Source organism: Oryctolagus cuniculus, chromosome 9 (genome assembly GCF_964237555.1).
Source record: "Oryctolagus cuniculus chromosome 9, mOryCun1.1, whole genome shotgun sequence".
In the NCBI taxonomy this organism is placed as follows: domain Eukaryota; kingdom Metazoa; phylum Chordata; class Mammalia; order Lagomorpha; family Leporidae; genus Oryctolagus; species Oryctolagus cuniculus.
The window spans coordinates 67,882,523-67,907,421 of NC_091440.1; the positions used below are offsets into that span (position 1 = coordinate 67,882,523).

The following is a 24,899-nucleotide window of genomic DNA, read 5'->3' on the forward strand; positions in this document are numbered from 1 at the left end:
AATCAGAAGCCAGGAGCCAGGAGCCTCTTCCTGGTCTCTCACTTGGGTGCAGGGGCCCAAAGACTCAGGCAACCCTCTACTGCTATCCCAGGCCATAGCAGAGAGCTGGACAGGAAGTGGAGCAGCTGGGTCTCGAACTGGCACCCATATGGGATGCCAGTGCTCAGGCCAGGACGTTAACCCACTGCACTGCAGTACCATCCCCAGTTCCTATATCTCAATCTCCACCTATGTGTGTGTATGTGTGAGTCCATAATCAATGGATGTGTGTGTGTGTGTGTGTGTGTGTGAGATAGAGAGAGTGTGTATGTATGTAGAAGTTATATATCTTATCCATCTATTTGTATTTATTTTTTTCTCAGAAACCTTTTATTTAAGAAATACTAACCATATATTTCATAATTACAGCTTCATAGATAAGGTAATTCTTCCCACTGTACCCACCCTCCTACCCAGTCTCCCACCCCTCTTTCTCCTCCCTCTCTTATTTTTTTAACTAAAATGTATTCAATTAGCTTTACACACATATGATTAACTCTATGTTAAGAGTTCAAAAAATAGTTGAAAAAACCCGTTCCTTCTGTAATTATTTGTTAATGTATCTTTATGTATTCATTTATGTCTCACATTTCATTGATAACTTCACCAAAAGGTGCTGGTCCATGTGAAGGAGAGCTAAAGAATTTAAAATACATATAATCAGATGCCACTTAACTTCCTAGGCTTAACTTTTTGGCTCAAATTAGATATAATTTATATACAATTCATAATCCTTCTGCTTATTGCAGGACAAGAGTCAATATACAGAATCAAACTAAATATCTATCAATAAATGAATAAAGTAAATGTGGTATATCGATATATACACAAAAGATGGCTACTTAGCAATTAAAAAGATAAATCTTGTCATTTGCAATGACATTAATGGAACTAGAAATATATTAAATGAAAAAGCTGGTCCATAAAGACAAATACAGTAAAACCTCATTAATACATAGAATCTAAAGACGTCTAGTTCATAGAGGTAAAGAGTAGAATAGTGCTTATCTGAGAACTGAGAAGGTAGGTGGGAATGGGGAAGAGCATTTCAGCAAGTTAAAAGTTACAGTCAGAGGGTGTGGTATTATGGCACAGTGAGGTTAAGCCACTGCTTGTGACACCCACGTGGCATATTGGAGCACAGTTGAGTCCAGCTTCCTGCTAATGTGCATATGAAAGCAACGTAAGATGACTGAAGTGTTTGGGCTCCTGCCAACTATGTAGGAGTGAAAGGGTTCCTGGTTTTTTACCTCAACCTGGCCCAGACCTGGCTTTTGTGGACGTTTGGAGAGTGAACATGGATGGAAGATTTTCTATCTCTCTCTCTCTCTTTCTCTCTCTGTCTCTCTCATGCTCTTTCATATGAATAAATAAATCATTTTTTAAAAAGGTTACAATCAGCAGTAATAAGTATTTTGGTTTTTTTTTTTTTTGACAGGCAAAGTTAGTGAGAGAGAAAGACAGAGAGAAAGGTCTTCCTTCCATTGGTCACCCCCTAAATGGCCGCCACAGCCAGTGCACTGCGCCAATCTGAAGCCAGGAGGCAGATGCTTCCTCCTGGTCTCCCATGCGGATGCAAGGCCCAAGCACTTGGGCCATCCTCCACTGCCTTCCTGGGCCTCAGCAGAGAGCTAGACTGGAAGAGGAGCAACTGGGACAGAACCAGCACCCCAACTAGGGCTAGAACCCAGGAATAAGCTTTAATATTCTATTGCAAGTAGGCTTATTACTGTCAATGATAATACATCATATATTTCAAGATAGTTAGAGGAGAGAACTTTAAATGGTTCAGCATAAGGAAATAATGCGTATATTAATGAATGTTATTGGCTCTGATGTGCTGATTATATGAAATATAATGCATTGAAGCATCGTATTGTACCCTGTGAATCTATACAATTTAAAAATGTGTTAAAGGCCTTCGTTGTGGCATAATATGTTCAGCCATCATCTGCAACACTAGCAACACATACAAGTACTGGTTCTCACTCTCTCTCTGTAATTCTTTTCAACTAACTAAATAAATTTTTTAATTTAAAAATATAAAAATATATAAGCATTTAAAATGCATTTGTATTTCTGAGGGAGGGAAGGAGAAAAAGAGAGAGAGAGAGAGAGAGATCTTTCATTTGCTTGTTTAATCCTCACATGTTTGCAACAGCCAAGGTTGGGACCCGCTAAACCCAGAAGCTCAGAACTTATTCTAGTTCTCTCACATGGGCTGCAGGGACTTAAATACTTGAGCCATCACCTGCTGCCACTCAGGGTGTACATTAGCAGGAAGCTAGAATTGGGAGCAGAGCAAGGACTGAAGCCCAAGCACCTTGATTTGGGATGCAAGCATCTCAATTAGCATCCTAACTGCTCCACCAATTGTCAGTCTCTGTGCATTAAAAAAATACTCTACTTGTCATAGAAGCTCCTGAAAGTGAGACTCGGAAATCTCAGTCTCCCTGTGTCATTGCCTTATGTTTTTTAGTGTGTGAGTATATGTGCATGTGTCTTTGTGTATATAGATAAATACATCTACTCACATTTCATTGGTTACTCTGTCATGGGTTACTTTTGTTGCTTCACTCAGATTTGGGATAAAGGATTAAAATGGTACATGTTTCTTTTTGGGTCTATGAGATTTGATCTAATGTATCTTTAAATATTCATGTGCATATCACCAATTTGGATTGGCATGTCAGTTCTAAAATTAGATTGAGTTTTTATAGAACAGTACTGAATATCCTAGATTTGTGAAATAGTAATACATCCAGACTAAGTAACTAGACCTTTTACATTTTTTAAAATTTATTTTCATTTCATTTGAAAGGCAGAGAGAATGTGAACTTCCATCCACTGGTTCACTTGCCCAAAAGGCCACAATAGCCAGAGCTGGACCAGGCTGAAGCCAGGAGCCTGAAAGTCCATCTGGATTTCTCATGTGGGTTCCAGGGACTCAAGTATTTGAGCCATCACCTGCCACCTCTCAGGATGCAGATTTTCAGGAAGCTGGATTGGAAACAGAGGGTCTTTGACTCTAACTAGGCACTCCAATATGCAATGTGAGCTCCCCACTATGAGATGAGAGTGTCTCAATTGATTACTTAGCTGTGACAAATGCCCACCTCATGTAAGTAGGTCTTCATGCTAAAATATAATCCTCATTTGCCATGAAACCTACTTGAAGTTCAATTTCTGTTTTTAGGTCCCTATACTTTTGCTTCCTCAAAATTCTTGATTCTCCATTCCCTCCATTACATCTTTAATTTCACCTATCATGGTTGTATTTCTTGCCCAACGGATAGGTTTGAGAAGCTGCAGCCCTGAAGCAGGGACTCTATCCAGTGTGAGGATGTGTGTGGGTTTGGAGCATCAGCTTTGTATGGAGGCAGAGCTGTAGAGGAGGAGGGATAGACAAGCTTTCATTAGCTGAGGATTCCTCTGCTTTCTGCTCACTGCTACCTCCACCTTGCTTCAAACAGGATTCGCTCCTTCCTTTCACTCCAGTACAGTCTCTGCCTGGTAACCAAAGGTAATAAACAGTAGGAATAAGAAGTTCCCCTCTGTAAGTTGTTCTTTTTTCTACCTTAATCCAAAAGACAAAAATATTCCACGCTGAAGCTTACCATGAGAGGAGGGTAGAAGCGACCCTATTACAAGGAAACCCCATTACATGGATGTTCCTGACAATGAATAATCAAAATCCCAGATTTCTGTGTGCTCTTTGTGTGAATGCATGGATTTGCATGCATGTATGTATGTCTATAGAAAGAAAGAAACAGAGAAATGCAGACAGACAGACAGACAGACATAAATGTTTATTTATTCATTTATATCTTACATTGCTTTGGTTTTTCTCCCTGAGGATTCTGACTCATACAGGACATTGCTAAAGGATTAAAAAGGTACACAGTGAGATACCATATAACATCTTAGACTTACTTTTTAAGCTTAAAATATTTACAGTTACTTTTTAATTTATCAACTAGTTGTCCCCTGAACAAGTCACCTGTAAATCAGTTATTAGTTCTTCCCTCCATCACCTCTCCTTACTTTCACCCATCAACAGTTGTTTTTCTTCCTGTGAGGTATAATCAAGTATCTGCATGCCTTCCATCCAATGTAATGGTGAGTTTGGATTTTGGCACCAGCCTTAGATGGTTGCAGAGATTCGGAGGGTGAGGACTCCCCCAGGTTCCATTAGTTCTGTTCTTTTATGCTGAGGGCTCTGCTGCTTGCTGTCCACTGCTACCTCCAACTTATTTCAAAAAGTAGTCTCTCTTCTCTTCTCCCACTCTAGTAGCATCTCATACGCAATGAATCTGACAGTTTCTCAAGAGGTTGGCTGCAACTAAGAATGACAAATATGCCAACAAAGAGAAGCACCCCTCTTATGACAGATTCCTCTTTAACCAACTCAACCTAAGAAACACTGGAAAGCTACCAACAAATGTTACAGTGAAAAAATTTCAAGAGTATCAAGAGGTACCCTGTATTGCCAAGGAGGCACCTAAGAGTAATTTCACAAATGTTTATCTCTTTTTTTTGTTCACCTTTTCTATAGTGTGTTTTTGTATATGTGGGTTTCCAGAAGGATGTGTTGATACATATTTATTTTTCTGTGTGTGTGTGTTTTGTGTTTATGTGTGAGCTAAGGGATTTTAAGAGTGTATAGTTGAAAATTAATTAATTAATTAAAAAAGAAAAATTTAAAAGAAAAAAGAGTATGCAGTTGAACCTGAGGTGTAATTCTAAATTTATTTTTATTTGGTCAGAAACCTATTATTACTCTACATAAACTGGTTGATCCTTAAATTTCATGTGTACATCACGGTTTGAACTCAGCCTGTCATTTTTGTGAGAAAGAGGCTTTCTATGACGGTAATCAGTACCTTAGTCCTGAAAATATCTGCTTCAAGATTTATGTAAAGCTCTTTTTTATTACTCTAGTCCCAGTGAGGGTCAGCCTTTTGTGGTAGAATTTATTTCAAATTCCACTTCACTTTGAGGCACTATCATCTCACCAAATTTCTGATTCTCAAATCCCTCCATTGCCTCCCTACTTTCAAATCTGTGTTTTTCTTATCCATGAGATATGGACATGGTAAAGTAACTCTAGGCCTAAGTCAAAATCATAATGCGTTTCAGAATGGGTTTGGGTCACCAGTCCCACGTGGTAGAAGACTTTCCTGCAGGATTCGCTGTTACTAAGAATGACAAATATACAGACTGCAAGAATCATGCCACTCACAACTGTCCTCTCGTCCAGTGTGATCTAAAAAAATAGAAAATTCACTACATTTCTGACAGTGAGAACAGATGATGCCAAAGTTATCATCAGTTGTCAAGGATACTCCCAAGAGTAGACTTACAAATTTCAACCTAATTTTCTTTTTTTGTGGTCTTATTTGTGTGTGTTTTGAAAGAAATACATTTGTGTATAAACATACATAGGGTACTGCTAATAGTTTTTCAGAAAACAATTAAAATTAGCTATAAATTTTGGAAATGAATTCATAGTTTTATAATAGTAGTCATATTCTAAGAACTTTTAAAGATCTCTCTCTGCTTGAATTTCAGCATAAGCCTTGATTTTAATTCCTTTTCATGAAATTTCTAAAGTTCTCTCCTATATCTAGTCATGAATGTGTATACATGGGCTTGGTATTACACACACACACACACACACACACATATATATCTTTTAACATTTATTTATAACTCACATGGTATTGGGTACCTCCTCATGAGTGTCTGATGCCCATTCTTCTGTATTTAGTCTAAAGAATTGAAAAGTAAATAGTGATATACCTACGTTATGAGATCTTATCTTTTTGTGTCAACTAATTACATTCATTCTAAAAACTGATATATATATATATATAATATATACACACACACATATATATATGTCACTGTTTTTGAATTGGATTTTTAAAAATTAGAAATGAAGTTCTTTGTGGTGAAAATGAATGTATTAGGTTTGTGAAGGCTGTAATATATACAGATTTAAGAACCTATTGTCTTAGCACCAACTTGTAAGAGTCTTTTGAAGGGGCATTTATTTCAATCTCAACTCACTTACCATGTCTAGATTCCTCTCTCTTATGTCCCACTTTCCCCTCTTTATTTTCGCCAATCATAGTTATCTTCCTTGAGTATCAAATAGAATCAAGTGACTATGCATTTGGAGTGTAAAAGAGTTCTGCCATACTCCTCACTAGAAAGTTCCCAAATCTCAATTTCCTCCCTTTCTCTATGTGGATATGTGAGTATGAGTGTTTGTGTGTATATGTGTGTGTGTGTGTGTGCACGTGTTTATATACATATATTGCACCTATTTTCTATATATAATTAACATATATTATTTTGCACTTGTGTGTATTTATACATATACCTTATTGTTGTATTTATATCTTACATTTCACTGATAGCTCCTTCCCAGGAAGTTGACGTGAATTCATATACCGTGGTGCTAAAGAATATAAAATTCAAGTAGTTAGATACCAATGTGACTTCCTAGACTTCACTTTCAGTTCAATCTACTCTATAATTTGTATACTAATTGACATCAATTTACATGTAAGTTGGTTATTTGGAAACTTACATATCACTCTTCCAAGGAAATGAACGTTATTTGTGTAAAATGAGTATCATCAAATGACTCAAGATTCTTGTTCAGGTCTGGTGCTGTATTGTAGTGGGTTAAGTTACCACCTGCAGTGCCAGCATCTCATATGTGTGCCAGTTCGAGTCTCAACTGCTCCACTTCCAATCTAGCTCTCCACTAATGTGCCTGGGAAAGCAGCATAAACGGTGGACCAAGTCCATGATGGAAACCCAGATGAAGCTCCAGGTTCCTGGCTTTGGATCTGCCCAGCTCTGGCCCATTGTGGCCATTTGGAGAGTGAACTGTCTTTCCATCCCTCTCTCTCTCTCCACACTCTATCTTTCAAATAAATATAATAAATTGGGGCCAGCACTGTGGTGTTGTGGGCTAAACCTCTGCCTGTGGTGCTGGCATCCCATATGGGCACCAGTTCTTGTCCTTCTTGCTCCACATCTGATCCAGCTCTCTGCTATGGATTGGGAGAGCAGTAGAAGATGGCACAAGTGCTTTGGACCCTACATTCACATGGGACACCTGGAAGAAACTCTTAGCTCCTGGTTTCACATTGGCTCAGTTCAGGCCATTGCATCCATTTGGGGAATGGACCAGCAAATAGAAGACTTTTCTCGCTGTCTCCCCCTCTCTCTGTGTGTAACTCTACCTCTCAAATAAATAAATAAATAAATAATTCAATATTTTTGAAAAATAAATATAATAAGTAAATAAAATAAATCATTTTTAAAAAAGATTCCTGTTCAATTTTTAGTGTTGAAACTAACAGAGCTCTGGAGACTAAGGGACTCTTCCAGGGTTGTTAGCTCTACTTTTGGTCCATCCTGCCCCCCAAAATTTCTCTGCTCCCTGTCCACTGCTGCCTTCTTCTGGCACCAAAAAGGATTCTCTCCTCCTTCTGCCAATCCAGTAAGGTTTTTTTTTCCAGTATGATGGGTTTTTTTTAAGATTAATTTATTTGAAAGTCAGAGATACATACAGAGAGAAGGAGAAGCAGAGAGAGAGAGAAAGAGAGAGAAAGCCTTCCATCCACTGGTTCGCTCCCCAGATTGCTGCAATAGTTGAGCTAGGCCAACCCAAAGCCAGGAGCCAGGAGATTCTTCGGCATCTCTCAATGGATGCAGGGGCCCAAGGACTCGGGCCATCTTCTACTGCTTCCCCATTCCCCAGGTCATCAGCAGAGAGCTGGATTGGAAGTGGAGCAATCAGGACTCAAACTGGTGCCCATATGGGGATACCGGCATTGCAGGAGGTGGCTTTATTTGCTATGCCACAGCGCCAGCCTTGCAGTAGTCTTTTTTTTTTTTTTTTTTGGACAGGAAGAGTGGACAGTGAGAGAGAGAGACAGAGAGAAAGGTCTTCCTTTGCCGTTGGTTCACCCTCCAATGCCCGCCGTGGCCGGCACGCTGCAGCTGGCGCACCACGCGCTGATCCGAAGGCAGGAGCCAGGTACTTATCTGGTCTCCCATGGGGTGCAGGACCCAAGCACTTGGGCCATCCTCCACTGCATTCCCTGGCCACAGCAGAGAGCTGGCCTGGAAGAGGGGCAACCAGGACAGAATCCGGCACCCTGACTGGGACTAGAACACGGTGTGCCGGCAGAGGATTAGCCTAGTGAGCCACGGCACCGGCTTGCTGTATAGTATTCTATAGAGTACATGTCCCATAATTTCTTTATCCAGTCTACTGTTGATGGGCATTTGGGTTGATTCCAGGTCTTGGCTATTGTGAAATGAGCTGCAGTAAACATTAAGGTGCAGACTGCTTTTTTGTTTGCCAATTTAATTTCCTTTGGGTTAATTCCGAGGAGTGGGATGGCTGGGTTGAATGGTAGGGTTATATTCAGGTTTCTGAGGAATCTCCACACTGACTTCCATAGTGGCTTGACCAGTTTGCATTCCCACCAACAGTGGGTTAGTGTCCCTTTTTCCCCACATCCTCGCCAGCATCTGTTGTTGGTAGATTTCTGAATGTGAGCCATTCTAACCGGGGTGAGGTGAAACCTCATTGTGGTTTTGATTTGCATTTCCCTGATTGCTAGTGATCTTGAACATTTTTTCATGTGCCTGTTGGCCATTTGGATTACATCTTTTGAAAAATGTCTCTTGAGGTCCTTGGCCCATCTCTTAAGTGGGTTGTGTGTTTTGATGTTGTAGAGTTTCTTGATTTCTTTGTAGATTCTGGTTATCAACCCTTTATCTGTTGCATCGTTTGCAAATATATTTTCCCATTCTGTTGGTTGCCTCTTCACTCTCCTGACTGTTTCTTTTGAAGTACAGAAACTTCTCAATTTGATGCAATCCCAAATGTTAATTTTGGCTTTGACTGCCTGTGCTTCTGATATGATTCTTTATTTAGGGGACCCAAAGAGAGACTACTAAGAGACTATTGGAACTCGTAGAAAAGTTTGGCAAAGTAGCAGGATATAAAATCAATGCACAAAAATTAACAGCCTTTGTATACACAGGCAATGCCACGGCTGAGGAAGAACTTCTAAGATCAATCCCATTCACAATAGCTACAAAAACAATCAAATACCTTGGAATAAACTTAACCAAGGATGTTAAGGATCTCTACAATGAAAATTACAAAACTTTAAGGAAAGAAATAGAAGAGGATACCAAAAACTGGAAAAATCTTCCATGCTCATGGATTGGAAGAACCAATATCATCAAAATGTCCATTCTCCCAAAAGCAATTTATACATTCAATGCAATACCAATCAAGATACCAAAGACCTTCTTTTCAGATCTGGAAAAAATGATGCTGAAATTCATATGGAGACACAGGAGAACTCGAATAGCTAAAGCAATCTTGTACAACAAAAACAAAGCTGGAGGCATCACAATATCAGATTTCAGGACATACTACAGGGCAGTTGTTATCAAAACAGCATGGTACTGGTACAGAAACAGATAGATAGACCAATGGAACAGAATAGAAACACCAGAAATGAATCCAAACATCAATGGCCAACTTATATTTGATCAAGGATCCAAAACCAATCCCTGGAGTAAGGACAATCTATTCAATAAATGGTGCTGGGAAAATTGGATTTCCACGTGCAGAGTCATGAAGCAAGACCCCTACCTTTTACCTTACACAAAAATTCACTCAACATGGATTAAAGACTTAAATCTATGACCCTACACCATCAAATTATTAGAAAGCATTGGAAAACCCCTGCAAGATATAAGTACTGGCAAAGACTTCTTGGAAAATACATATACATCTTTAAGTGTTTATTTTATAACTCACGTTTCATTGGTGGCTCCATCAGAGGCAACTGGCATCAACTCATTAGAGGGTGGCCTAAAGAAACAACACATAATTCTAAATTATTTTGAGGGTCACATAGTTAAAACTATGGTACTACCCATGAACTGATTGACATTTAAATGCACTTGTACAAATCACTGATCACCAAAGGGGAAACTTGTTGAAATGAAATGGACACTATGAGAAACAGTGACTTGATCAGCTCTTGTCCTAACGGTTGATGTACCAGCCTTATGTGGTGGCAGAGTTTGGAAGATGAGGCACAAATCCAGGTTCCATTAGCCCTGGTCACTTCTGCTGAGGGCACCAGAGTTTCCTGACGACTACTTCCTCCTCTTTCTCCAAATGGAAATCTCTCCTTCTTCAGCCCACTCTAGCAGAGAGCCACAAATGGCAAAACTGAGTTTCCTAAAGGACTGTTTGTCCCAAACTAAATAAAAGTTACAAAGATACTGACTGGAAGAGGCATGCCTTTCATGACTTCTTTTGTTACCAAATTTGACCTAAGAAAAACAAAAAGTTCTCTACAGGTATGGAAATGTTCTCAAGGACCTTCCTCACAGTAAATTTCACAAGACTCAACTGTTTTCTTTCATTGTATTATGTTTCTACATGTGTGGTGTTGATAGAAATATCTATGTGTGTATGAGAGCAATTAAAAATATTCATGGTGGCTGGCGCCATGGTGCAGTAGGTTAATCCTTTGCCTGTGGTGGATCCCATGTGGGGGCTGGTTTGAGTCCCAGCTGCTCCTTTTCCAATCTAGCTCCCTTGCTATGGCCTGGAAAAGCAGTAGAAGTTGGCTCAAGTACTTGAGCACTTGCAACCCCATGGGAGACTGCGAAGAAGCACCTGGTTCCTGGCTTTGTATCAGCGCAGCTTTGTCCATTGCAACCATTTGGGGAGTGAACTAACGGAAGGAAGACCTTTCTCTCTCTTTGTCTCTCCCTGTCACTGTCTGTAACTCTACCACTCATTGCCATCTCACTGGTCCCAGTGATCAATTTCTGTTCACAATTGATCATAATGATAGGACTAAGAGCCAAAGGGATCACATAAACAAGACTAGTGTCTGCAAATACTAACTGATAGAATCAAAAAGGGAGAGAACGATCCAACATGGGAAGTGAGATACACAGCAGACCCATAGAATGGCAGATGTCCTAAACAGCACTCTGGCCTCAGAATCAGCCCTTAGGACATGCGGATCTGGCTGAAAAGCCCATGAGATTATTTCAGGGATGGAAAGCCAAGACACTCTGGGGAAAAAAAAAAAACCTAAATGAAAGATCTCCACGAGTGAGATCCCAGTGGAAAGAACGGGTCATCAAAGAAGGAGGTACCTTTCTCTGAAGGGAGGAGAGAACTTCCACTTTGACTACGACCTTGTCTAAATATGATCAGAGTCAGTGAACTCAGGGGGCTTCCATAGCCTTGACAGCTCATGACAAGAGCCTAGGGTGATTACTGATGCCATAAACAAGAGTGTCAATTTGTTAAGTCAACAACAGGAGTCACTGTGCACTTACTCCTCATCTAGGATCTTTGCCCTTAGTGTGCTGTACATGGAGATTTAATGCTATAACTAGTACTCAAACAGTATTTTCACTCTATGTTTCTGTGTGGGAGCAAACTGTTGAAATCTTTACTTAATGTATACTAAACTGATCTTCTGTATATAAAGAGAATTGAAAATGAATCTTGATGTGAATGGAAGGGGAGAGGGAGTAGGAAAGGGGAGGGTTGCGGGTGGGAGGGAAGTTATAGGGGGGAAGCCATTATAATCCATAAGCTGTACTTTGGAAATTTATATTCATTAAATAAAAGTTAAAAAATATAAAATCTTTAAAAAGTCCATGAAAATGGAATTGAGTGTTAAGCTTATTATAATGCAAACATTTTTAAATACAGGCATAGTTATTTCATAACTTATATTTCCATTCATTTTGGTTTTAAAAAAGATTTAGTTGAAAGGCAGAGTGATGGAGAGAGTGGAAGAGAGTGAGCAAGATATATATATATATATATATATATAGAGAGAGAGAGAGAGAGAGAGAGAGAGAGATAGCTGGCCTTTACTTATTCACTCCCTAAATGGCTTCAATGACTGTGGCTGGACCAGGCCAATGTCAGGAGGCAGAAACTCTATGTCAGTTTCCCTTGCAGGTAACAGGGCCCAACACTGGATCATCAGCCACGTCCTTCCCAGATACATTAACAGGAAGTTGGATTGGAAGGGGTACAGCCAAGACTGGAACAAGCATTGTAATCTGTGATGCCTTAGCTGCAAGTAATATCAACCTGCTGCACTACAATGTGGGCTGCTCCATGAGTTTTTTGATGATTATTCATCCACCCACCTAAACACATACACACATACCACATATGCATATACAGATAAATATATGTAATCTGACATAAATGCAACCCTTATAGATTAGGGATTAAAAGAGTAGTTAAAATTTCATTCTGGATATATTTCTGTTTTAATAGTCCTGAGATATTCATTATTGTCATATGAAGCTTCATTTTTAATTTTCAAAAATACCTACCAAGTTCAAATTAGTGAAATGCACATGTGTATTTAAATATCAGTTCACAAGCAGTAGCTTAATTTTTTTTTTAAAGGCAGGAGTGGACAGTGAGAGAGAGAGAGACAGAGAGAAAGGTCTTCTTTTGCCGTTGGTTCACCCTCCAATGGCTGCCGCAGCCGGCGCGCTGCAACCAGCGCACTGCGCCGATCCGATGGCAGGAGCCAGGTGCTTCTCCTGGTCTCCCTTGGGGTGCAGGGCCCAAGCACTTGGGCCATCTTCCACTGCACTCCCGGGCCACAGCAGAGAGCTGGCCTGGAAGAGGGGCAACCGGGACAGAATCCGGTGCCCCGACCGGGACTAGAACCCAGGGTGCCGGCGCCGCAAGGCGGAGGATTAGCCTAGTGAGCTGCGGCGCCGGCTGCAGTAGCTTAATTTTAAGGATTGTATATACTTACCTGTGTCTTGGGGAATTCATGTATACATACACACATATTGAATTTGTTTTTCACTCACTTGTCCCTGATGGATTCCACATCAGTAATGGATTTTGAGTCTTCTGAGTGTGAGCTAAGGGAATATAAAGATATATATAGTCAGAAATTACACAGGATTTTATCTTACTATTTTTGCTCAAATGACAATAGTTACTTTGAATGTGAACTGGTTAATCTTCAGATGGTCATGTTATATCACTGTTTGAGCTTGGTATGTATTTTTATTAGAAATGAATCTTTATGGGGTGTGGCTGGGACTTTGGGCAGTCACTCTGGGAGGCTCCACATGCTCAGGGATCCCAGGTTCCCTGGTGAGGGACATTGCTGGGGAATCTGAGCTTACACTGAGGACTGAACAGATCCTTGGTGTGTTCCTAGTGGCAGCATGGACAAATATTATACCCACTGGGGCTAGCGTCCAGGCACCAGTCTCATTTGAGAAGAGGTGAGCTGAGGCTATGTCAACAGAGCAGAAAAAATTTCCCCTCAGATTAAAAAAAAAAAGATTTTCCATGCCCAACCTGTGTGTCACTTTAGACACTGCCTTCACCCTGGAGTACTGAACAGAGCTCGCTGACCACAGCCACCATACACCTCTAGGTATTCACTGAAAAAATAGACACTCTGCTAATACAGAGGCATAATCCAAAGATAAAAGCCACCACAGCAAAAAGACAAAGAAACCAATGAGTATCTCCAGAAATGCTGAATAATAAATGCACCAATTCAAGAAACAAGAATAAGGAAAAAGCATGATGCCTTCCAAAAGAATACAACACTTCAATACTAGAATATGAAGGTGAAGAGATTGAAGAAATGCCAGAACTGGAATTCAAAAAATTTATTGTATGATTACTCAGAAGTAATCAGAAGCAAATGCACAAACTAATGAAATCCATACATGAAATGAATGAAAATTTCTCCCATGAAATTGAGATCTTGAAGAGAAATCAAAATGAAATCTTGGAAATGAAGAATTCAATAGAACAAACAAAAAAATGCAGTGGAAAGCCTTAACAAGAGCATATATGAACTAGAAGAAAGAATACCCAACTTAGAAGACAAATTGAAGGAAATTATACAGTCAGACCAAAAAGAACAAGAACAAATTGGAAAACTAAAAAGCACTGTTGGAAATCTACAAGATACTATCAAGTGATCAAGCATATGGGCCCTAGGAGTTCCTGAAGGCATGAAAAGAGAAAGTATTAGAAAGCCTTTTTCATTTAATAATAGAAAACTTCCCATTTTGGAGAAAGAAAGGGACAATGAAGTAAAGGAAGCACATAGAACTCCTAATACACATGACCAGAGAAGATCCTCCCCATGACAACACATTTTAATCAAGCTCTCTACAGAAAACCATAAAGGGAAGATTCTAAAATGTGCATGAGGGAAATGCCAGATTACTTTCAGAGTATTTCAAATTAGACTCACAATAGACTTTTCATCACAAACATTACAGGCTAGGAGAGAATGGTGAAATACATTCCATCTTGAGAAAAAAAAAAAACTGTCAACCCAGAGCACTGTACCTGGAAAAGCTATAATTTCTGAATAAAGGTGAAATAAAGACCTTCCATAACAAACAGAAATTCAAAGAATTTGTCATCACCCATCCAGCCTCGCAAAAGATGCTGAAGGATGTGCACACACAGAAACACAGAAAAATGGTCATCCCTACCAAAGAGAAGATAAAGGCAGAAAACCCCCCAGTAAAAACACAAAGGAATCCAAAGTAAATAAAAATAGGAATATTAAAGGAAAAATTGCAGGCCAAAGTCATTACTTATCAATAGTCACCTTGAATGTAAATGGCCTCAACTCTCAAGTTAAAGGACAGAGACTGAATGGGTTAAAAAACAAAACCCATGTATGTGCTGTCTACAAGAAACACATCTCACCAACAAAGATGCATGCAGACTAAAAGTGAAAGGAGAGAAAAAGATATTTCATGCTCCTTTTGATGATTATTCATGCACACACCTATACACATACACACAACACATATACATACACAGGTAAAAACATGTCATCTGACGTAAATGCAACCCTTATAGGCTAGGGATTAAAAGAATAGTTATTTCACTCTGGATATACTTCTGTTTTAATAGTCCTGAGATATTCATATGAAGCTTCATTTTTAATTTTCAAAAAATGCCTTCCAAGTTCAAGTTAGTGACATGCACATGTGTATTTAAATATCAATCAGTTCATAGTTAGTAGCATAATTTTAAGGATTGCACATAATTACCTGTGTCTTTTGGGGGATCCATATATACATATACACACATTGAATGGGTTTTTCACTCACATGTCATTGATGTATTCCACATAAGTAATGGGTATTGTTTCATTTGGGTTTGACCTAAGTGAATATAAAGATATATAGTCAGAAATCACACAGGATTTTATCTTATTACTTTTGTTCAAATGACTACAATTACTCTGGATGTGAACTGGTTGATCTTCAGGTGGTCATGTTATATCACTGTTTGAACTTGGTAGGTATTTTTTATTAGATATGTAACTTTATGGAGGCTGATGTAGTGGCATAGGTTAAGCTGTAACCTAGGATGTTTGCATCCCATTGGGCACTGCTCTGCTCCCCTGCTGCTCCACTTCTGATCAAGCTCCCTTGATGTGTGCCTGGGAAAGTGGCAGAAGATGACCCAAGTTTTTGGGCCCATGCATCCACATGGGAGACCCGGAAGAATGTCCTGGATTCCTGGCTTTGGTCCAGCCTCATACCAGCTATTGTGCCAATTAGGAAGACTAACAGCAGGTACCAGGAGAGTGCAGGACTTCTGCAATCAGCTGTGTGTGGGCCTGCCACAGGACTGAAGATGGGAGCTATGCTCCCTTGCAGCCCTCTCCTCCCATCAAGCCCTCTCTTCCCCATCTGTGTGAATTCTGCTTTTGGAACTGAGGGTGGGTTCTACAAGTGCCCCACATTCTGTCGGGTGGCCAGCTAAAGCTAATTCCTCCAACCGAAGAGTACATCCTGATGGTGTCAGAAGAAATATTCATCCTGATTCATGTGCTACCACTTCCATTACAGGAATGGCCTAACAGTGGAGACCTCGCCCCTCACTACTGTGTGTTCTGCTCAGGTCTAGAGTATCTTCACTCTGGCATGACCCCTGGAAATTGTAAGTTACTCTGATTCCAACACTGTAGGCATTGATTACAGTCAAAGAAATGATAACATCATGCTACAGTGCCCAAGTGAAACCAAAGCCAACATTGCCTGCCAAATTGACATACCATGTCAAATCTTGAAAAGTAGATTATCATGAAGGCTAATCAATAAGAGAACGTAGAGACATCTTATCTACCAGATATGCAATTCTCAACGTAGGTTCACAAGTAATATGAAAAAATAAGGTGCCATGATGCCTGAAAAGGAACAGAATACCATTCTTGTATCAGATCTCAAATAAAAAGTGATTGATAAAATGACTGAAGAATTCAGAAGAGGGATTATATGGATTATCAAAGAGATACAAGTGAACACAGACAAATAGTTAAATAAAATCAGAAAATAATGCATGATATCAATGAGACATTCAGGAAGGAGTAAGACATCTTGAAGAAGAACCAAACAAATCTTGGAAACAAACTCAACAGATCAAGCGAAAAATAAAGTTGAAAACCTCAACAACAGACTTGATCAAATGGAAGAAAGAACATCTGAATTTGAATAAAAATCATTTGGAATATCACCTCAGCCAGATCAAAGAAAAGAAAAATGTAGAGAAAGAAAATGAAGACAGCCTTGAGACATTTGCGAAACCATCAAACAAATAAATATCCAAATTCTGGGAATTCCAGAGAGAGGAGAGAGGATTAATGGACTAGAAAATCTACTCATTGAGATAATGGCTGAAAACTTTCCAGGTTCCTTTTTTTTTTTAATTTATTTGACAGATAGAGTTAGACAGTGAGAGAGAGAGAGAGAGAGAGAGATCTTCCTTCTGTTAGTTCACCCCTCAAATGGCCACTACAGCCAGAGCTGTGCCAATCTGAAGGCAGGAGCCAGGTGCTTCCTCCTGGTCTCCCATGTGGGTGCAGGGGCCTAAGTGCTTGGGCCATCCTCCACTGCCTTTCCGGGCCACAGCAGAGAGCTGGACCAAAAGAGGAGCAACTGGGACTAGAACCTGGCACCCATACAGGATGCAGGCACCGCAGGAGAAGGATCAACACAGTGAGCCATGTCGCTGGCCCCTCCAGGTTCCTTTTTTAATTTGGAGAAAGATAATGAACATCCAAGAATAGAAGGCCCACAGAACCTCAAATAAAATAACCAGAAATGATCTTCACCATGACATACGACTGTCAAACTCTCAAAAGTACAACACAAGGCTGGCGCCACAGCTCAATATGCTAATCCTCCACCTGCGGCACTGGCACCCCGGGTTCTAGTCCCAGTCAGGAGCGGGATTCTGTCCCGTCCAGTCCTGCTCTCTGCTGTGGCCTGGGAGTGCAATAGAGGATGTCCCAAAATGTTGGGCCCTGCACCTTCTTGGGAGACCAGGAGAAGCACCTTGCTCCTGGCTTCAGATCAGCGTGGTACGCCGGCCGCAACGGCCATTGGGGGGTGAACCAAAGGAAAAGGAAGACCTTTCTCTCTGTCTCTCTCTCTCTCTCACTGTCCACTCTACCTGTCAAAAAAAAAAGTACAACACAAGAAATATTAATATCTGCAAGAGAAAATTATCAAGTGACCTTTGATAGAAACCCCATTAGAATAGTAACCAAGGTTTCAATAGAAACAGTACAGGTAGGAGAAAATAGAATAATATATTCAAAATTCTGAAAAAATGTCTTTCAGAATACTTTAACTAGGTTAGCTATATTTCATAAATGAAGGGAAAGATATTCTAAGACAAACAAATTGAAGAAAGTTATCTATATCAGATCAGCTTTACAAACAATGCTTTAAAAAGTTCTATAGATATAAACAAAGGAATATAACTATCTTTGTGAAAATACACTTTTGCATTAAAATTGCACGTTGTATATTTGTTATGAGTATCTGTTCTGTAGAATAAAATGACTCAAGATTCATGTTCAGTTTTTCTGCAAAGTGACAGCCTCCTACCTATCAGTTTACTTCACCTGTGCCTGCAACAGCCAGAACTAGCCTGTGCCAAAGCTTGGAACCAGGAACTCAATCTGGTCTTCCAGATCCTTGGCAAGGATCCAACTACCTGACTTCCTTCTAGCATGCACATTAGTAGGAAGCTGGCATCAAGGATGGGGCCAGCACTAAAACACGGACACTCTGACATGGGAAGTTGGATCTCAAATGACATAGTACCCACTGTGTCAAATGCCCAACTCTCCAAGACCCCTTTTTTCTCCATTTTATTTGAAGGCAAAAAGAGAGACTGAGAAACAAACAGAAGGATCTTCTCTTGGTTGGTTCACTCTCCAGATGCCTGCAACACACACAAGAGGTGCCAGGCTGAAGCCAGTAACTTGAACTCAGTCTAGGTCTCCACTTGGACAACAAGAAAGAAGCACTTCAGCCATTACTTGCTACCTCCAAGGGTGTGTATTAGCAGGAAGCTGAAGTGAAAGTGAGGAGCCAGGAGGCAAACTAGGCACTCTGTTAAGGGATGTGAGTGTCCCAAGTGGTGACAATCAATCACTGCACTGAAATCTGATCCTTTCCTGTGAAATTTTTGAAGTCTGCATGTGTTAGTGTCTAACATATTTTATTAACAGGCTCCACATAGTTTATTGATGTCAGTTCATTCAGGTGTAAGCTAGGGATTATAAAATATATAGTCAGGGGCCAGCATTGTGGCACAGTGGGTAAAGCCAACACCTCTGACGCTGGCATGCCATATGGATGCTAATTTGTGTCCTAAGTGCTTGCTAATGGCCTGGGAAAAGTGGCAGAAGATGCTGGTTTCCTCCCCAAATGGACAAAATAGCTGGGGCTAGTAAGGCTGAAACCAAGAGCCAGTAACTCCATGTTGGTCTCCCACATGGGTGCCCGGGGCATTAGTAGGAAGCTGGATAGGAAGTGGAGCAGCTGGGACTTGAATTGCCACTCCGATATGGGATGCGACATTACAAGTGGCAGCATATCCTGCTGCCCCAAACACTGTTCCTCTTCATTAAACTTTTTTTTTCCTCAAACTTTTTGAAGTATATTTTTCCATTAATTTATAACTTACATTTCAATGATGGTTTTTCATAGATCTCTGATGTCAATTCATTCAAGGGTGAGTAAAGGATTAAAGAATAGAATGTAGGCATAAATCATGTGATTATGCCTTACTTTTGGTCAGGTGATCACATTATTCTAAAACTTGATGCTTTAATATGCATCTCTATGTTACTCATTTGAAACTGGCTTTTTTACAGAAAGCTTTTATTTAATAAATATACATTTTGTAAGTACAACTTTTGGATTATAGCTGCTCTTCCCCCCATAGCTGCATGAATCTGGCTTTTAAAAATTAGGGATGAGTTTATATGGTGGTAATGATTTCCTTAGGCTGGTCCAGTTTTATGTTCTGAATATCTTAATATTGATGTGTAAAAGGCTTTTGTGGTAGAATTTATTTCAAATTCAACTTCACTTTATGATTATACATCACTCTTACTTCATCAAATGCTGTGCATCCTAAGTACACCTATTACCTCCTTACTTTCATTCCAAATGGCCGTCATTCCTGCCCCTCAGAGAAGGTTAAGTAAATTTATGTGTGAGTGGCTCTATTAGTGTGATGGTGAGTTTGTTTTCAGGCACCAACCTCATTTGGTGGCAGAGACCTGGAGGATGAGGAACACACCCAGGTTCCATTAGCTCCATTCTTCTCTGCTACAGGCTCCTCTTCTTTCTATCCACTGGCACCTCTTCCTGGCTCCAAATAAGACTCTTTCTTTTCATCCGCCAGTACAATAAAGTCTAACCACAGGCGTTTTTGAAAGTTTCCTTACAACTTTGTCTAGGGGTTACTCAATGTGAATATTACCAGGAGGAAGAAGTATTCCTCTTATGACATGCTCGTCTGTTATCCAAATCTGTGCAAAACATGGGAAAAGTATCTACATATGCCATGGTGAGAACATTAAAAGTGTCAATGACTCTCTTGCCATGCTCCACTCAAGAAGTTTGCCTCACTTCTCTCTTCTCCTTCTTCTGGTATATTTGCTTTTGTGAGTGTCCATATATGTATCCTCTATATATGTGTACATATCATTAGCATATATCTATATTTATCTGGCAATGCATATTTGTCCATATATCATAGTTGATTTATTTATGCCATACTATCTCTGGGAGCTAGATCCCAGGCACCAGATGTAAAATCATACTGGCTATTGAAAATTTAAATACAAACACAAAATGTAACTCAAAATTACTTTTTGAGCAAACAGTTAAAAATTATGCTACAACCTATGAACTATTGATATGTAAATGCACTTGTGTATATCATTCACTTGAACTTGTTGACCCTTTTTAATGAAAATGAGACTTTATATGTTGGTAATGAATGCCACAGGTCTGTGAAAATAGAAATGTTTCCATAATGAAGTAACTTATTTGAACCCCAAGGTATATAAGCCTTCTAAAGTCGCATTTATTTCAGATTTTCTGTAGGTTACAGGAAACAACCCTCTTACCCTGTCTAATGTCCTGATTCTCAAGTTCTTTCATCATCTCCTTATTTCACCCATCATTGTCTTCTGTCCATGAGATAGGGTTGAATGGCTGCAGCCTTGAGCAGGGTTTGGGGAGGCAGCCTCACATGGCAGAGCATGGACAGTGAGGCACACATCCAGGTTCCAGTAGATCAGATCATTTCTAGGAGGGCCCCACTGCTGCTTTCTGCTATTTTCTCATCTTCGCTCCAAATAGGATTCTTTTCTTCACTGGACTATTCAAGTGGAGACACTTTACATTTTCTTAGGTTGACTGTCTACTACTAATTAAGAGTGAGAAACCTACTGACTGGAAGAGGTATGCTTTCCATAACCTGTGTATCTTATGTATAATTTGATCTCAGGAAAATAAAAAGTTCTCCACAGATCCACAGTGAGAAGATTTAGAAAGTATCAGGACAACCTGTATTCCTAAGGATATTCCTGAGAGTAAATTCTACTAACCCCAGCCTTATTCCTTCACTGTACTATGCTTCAGCAGGTGATGACAGAAATATCTATGTGTGATTACGTATATATATATATATATATATATATATATATATATATATATTTGTGTATATGTATATCTATTGAAGTTTATTTGAACTTCAGGGGCTGTATCTTGGTGTAGCAGGTTAAAACCCTGGTCTGCAGTGCTGGACATCCCACATAGGTGCTGGGTGAAGTCTTGGCTGCTCCACTTCCAATCCAGCTCTCTGCTGGTGCACCTTAAGAAGGCAGCAGAGAACCCCTGAACTCATGTGGGATACCTGGAGGAAGCTTCTGGCACCTTAGTTCAGACTGGCCCAGTTCCAGTCACTGCAGCCATTTGGAAAGTTGGACCAGTAGAAAAAGACTTCTCTCTCTCTCTGTCTCCACCTCTTTGTAACTCTGTCTTTCAAATGAATGAAAATAAATCTTTAAAAAAATTTGAACTTACCATTCATTAGGGTCTTCCACAGTGACAGAGTCCAGTTTGCCCTGATTTGGGCTAAGAGATTATAAAGCAAAAGAACACAGTCAGAAAGGATGCTGATTTCAAGCTAAGTTTTTAGATGAAATCAGTACAGTTATTCTAGGTACAAATGGATTTTTACTCATACGTTTGAAGGTCCTTCCAAAAGTTTGTGGAAATGAAATGAAAAGGTAAGTTACTTTAGTGCAAAATAATATATTTTTATTTATTAATGATGTTGATTCATTCATGTGTGACCTAGTAGATTATAAACTTACTTTTTGGGCCAGAGAGTTATAGGTACTGAAAAACTAGGTGGTCTTTAGTCACTACTTAAACCCAGTGTTGATGTTATTAAGAACAAGACTTCATATTTCAGGTATAAAACTCTTAGCTGTATGCACTTAGACTTGCTCTAGATATAACTAAAACTACTATTAACTTAGTCCCAGTGAGTGACAGCCCATTGTGGTCGCATTTACTTCAACTTAACTTTAATTTGTAGGGACACATCACTCTCACCTCACCTAAATTCTGGGTACTCAAGTCTCACCTTCACCTCCTTACTTTCACCCATGTTTGTGGTTCTTGTCCATGAGATATGGTCAGGTAGCTGCAGATCTGAGTCAGAGGATCATTCATCCAATAGTGGGTCTGGCATGGGTTATGGGTATGGTGAGGATTTGGGACATTTCTAGGGTTTATCAGTTCTGTGCTAAGGACTCTTCTTCTCCGTGCTCAATTTTACCTTTTCCTTATTGAAATTGGATTTCTCCTCAATGGCTTTATGTTATAGAATGAATATTGTCCCCTAAATTTGATTGTTTGTATCCTAAGCCTTGTAACTCACAACGTGAGCTGATGTGCTAATAGGCTCACTGGAAACTAAGCAGCTAAGACGAGGTTCTATTGGCATAGAGTGAGCTCCTAATCCAATATGACTGGTGTCCTTATAAAAAGAAAAAAATGTGAATTCAGGCACACATAGAAAGCCTGCCATATACAGATGTGAGCAGAGACCTGGGTAAGGAATCTAAGTACCAAAGAATACCATAGATGGCCAGCAACCAGCAATAGCTAGGAGAGAGGCATAGAACAGATTCATTGTTACTGACCTCAAAAGAAGGCAACCCGCACAAATTCATTTTCTAGTTTTAACCCCTAGATCTGTTACATAATAAATTCGTTTAAGACACTCAGTTTGTCATATGGTGTTACAGTAGCTCTAGCAAATGAATAGTCTACTAGAGTTGCAAGCACAAGTGACCTGATAGTTTTCCAAGAATGTTGGCTACTAGTCATCAAGATGGGAGGAAGTCTGTTTCTTCTGACCTGTTCCTCTTTTATAGAACTTGATGTCAAAAAGAAAAAATGTTACATACAAAAGCTGGCACTGCCAATACTTTAGAAAGAGTTTTGAAGGAAATTGACATTTAATATGTGTTTAGACATATATGTATATATCTGTATACAAGTAGTATCTGACCTTTCATTTTTTACTCCACCAAAAGTGGATACTGCTTCATTTAGAGCAGGGCTAAGGATTAAATTGCACATAATCAAACACCACATGAATTCATGAACTTCATTTTTTATTCAAATTAGCTATAATTGACCAACAACTTTAATTTGGTTAAACCTAAAAAATTCACAATTATTTAATTGGAAACAGTTATCTCTTTTTTGTGCAAAGAAAAGAGTTTTATATGGTGGAAACTAAATTCTTAGGCCTATAAAATAAACCTTAATACATTAAGACTTTAAAAATTTTATTAACTGTAATAATTTCATTATTTATGGGTATAGTAATATTAAAACAAATGTATATAGCATACACTGACCAAATCAGGATAATTAGCATTTTCATCTCATTATTCTTCCGTTATATTTGGAGATGTTGAGATTCTCTCTTCCAGTTCTTTGTAAAATATGTAATAGGCTATTGTAAACTATTGTCACCCCACTGTGCTGTGGAACTCTAGGACTTTCTCCTTCTAACTTTCTTTTGATACCCGTTGTGCAGCCACTCTCTGTAACTGCCTCCTAGACCTCTTCAAGTTCTAAGTACCTATACCTCTTGTCCCATCTGATTTCCTGCTTTATCAGCCTCCCTCTCACCATCTCCTTGATTAAACCCATCATGGTTGCCTTTCCTGCTCCATAGATAGGGTTGACTCACTGCAGGCTAGAAGCAAGAGTTCCACCCAGTGTGATGGTGGGTTTTGGGCTGAGTGGATTAGCCTCACGTGGTGGCAGTGCCCTGGAGCATGAGGGATTAATCCTGGGAAGATTAGCTCCTTTCTTTGCACTGAGGCCTCCTGTGCTCCCTGCCTACATCTACCAAGTGTTTGCTTCCAAAATGGGTTCTCTTCTCCCTTGTGTCACTGTGTATCTCACACAGGTATTTTGATAGTTGCCTGGGTTCTGAATTGTGATATCTAAAGTTCAGAATCACACCATGAGTACATATTGTTTGACCTGGTCAACTCTTTTATCTAGGTAGAAAACACAAACAGGTTACATACAGACTCTGACAGGCTGTAAATTAACTGTGTGTTGTGTGTTGTCATAACAACTCCAAAATGGTTTCCCATGCAGATAACAGAAAACAAACTCACCTATTATTGACATTCTGGCTAGGGACCACCAAAATGTCTGTCAATGGATTATCATCCCTGTGAAAAGAAAAAATATCACAAAGATTACTATCAGATGATTTGGGAGAAATGATGTTCTTTCCTGACAGGAGTTTCAGGGAACAAAGAATAAGTCATACATGCGAAAGCCTAGGGACACATGATGGGAACGAAAGCTACAGTTTAGGATCATGGCAGTGAGACCTGTAAGCCTGCCTCCAAATATGCTTGTGTGTGTATGTGAGGGTGTGTGTGTCCATATGTGCTTGTGTATGTGTGTGTGTGTCCTTGTGAATGTAATTATTTACTAGAAATAGGAGAAAGCAAGTGGAAGCACCAATGTGATGATGAAGCATTCTTCCTTATGTTCTATTCTCTGTCTTGTTCTGGTCAATGTCATATAAATTTGGGAAATGAGAGGGATATGACACTGTAGGGATAGGGAAATCCATATGGATATTAAGTTCACATAAGGTTACAAATAAAGTGGTGGGGGAAATGCTGGAACAATTACAGTTTGAATTTCAAAAATTAGTCCCTGGTGGCTATTTGGTTAGCCTGAAACCAGTAACATAGGTCAACATCTACCTAAACTATAAGATTTTATAAACTGAAAACAGAGCATGAGATCAGAATTGTCGCTCCCCCTCTTCGCGGAGGAACGACACAGGACCCTGCGCT

The 24,899-nt window shown here is 39.6% G+C and overlaps 1 protein-coding gene across 5 annotated transcripts in view; it reads right to left on the reverse strand.

Moving 5' to 3' along the window:
- The window catches only part of LOC108175444 (phosphatidylinositol 3,4,5-trisphosphate 3-phosphatase TPTE2), a 100,272-nt gene that overhangs the window by 57,348 nt on the left and 18,025 nt on the right, over positions 1-24,899 (reverse strand). For 2 of the 5 annotated variants that reach the window (XM_051832285.2, XM_051832283.2), the window contains exons 3-11: positions 24,201-24,257; positions 21,568-21,618; positions 15,274-15,327; positions 12,979-13,032; positions 9,911-9,964; positions 6,452-6,505; positions 5,757-5,810; positions 3,872-3,919; positions 628-675 (exon numbers count right to left, since the gene is read on the reverse strand). In XM_051832285.2, coding sequence (XP_051688245.1) covers positions 628-675; positions 3,872-3,919; positions 5,757-5,810; positions 6,452-6,505; positions 9,911-9,964; positions 12,979-13,032; positions 15,274-15,327; positions 21,568-21,618; positions 24,201-24,257 — 474 coding nt within the window. Of the gene's footprint in view, positions 1-627; positions 676-3,871; positions 3,920-5,756; positions 5,811-6,451; positions 6,506-9,910; positions 9,965-12,978; positions 13,033-15,273; positions 15,328-16,226; positions 21,129-21,567; positions 21,619-24,200; positions 24,258-24,899 lie in introns of those variants that run through there. The other 3 variants (XM_051832287.2, XM_051832286.2, XM_051832288.2) reach the window with 3 other exon arrangements.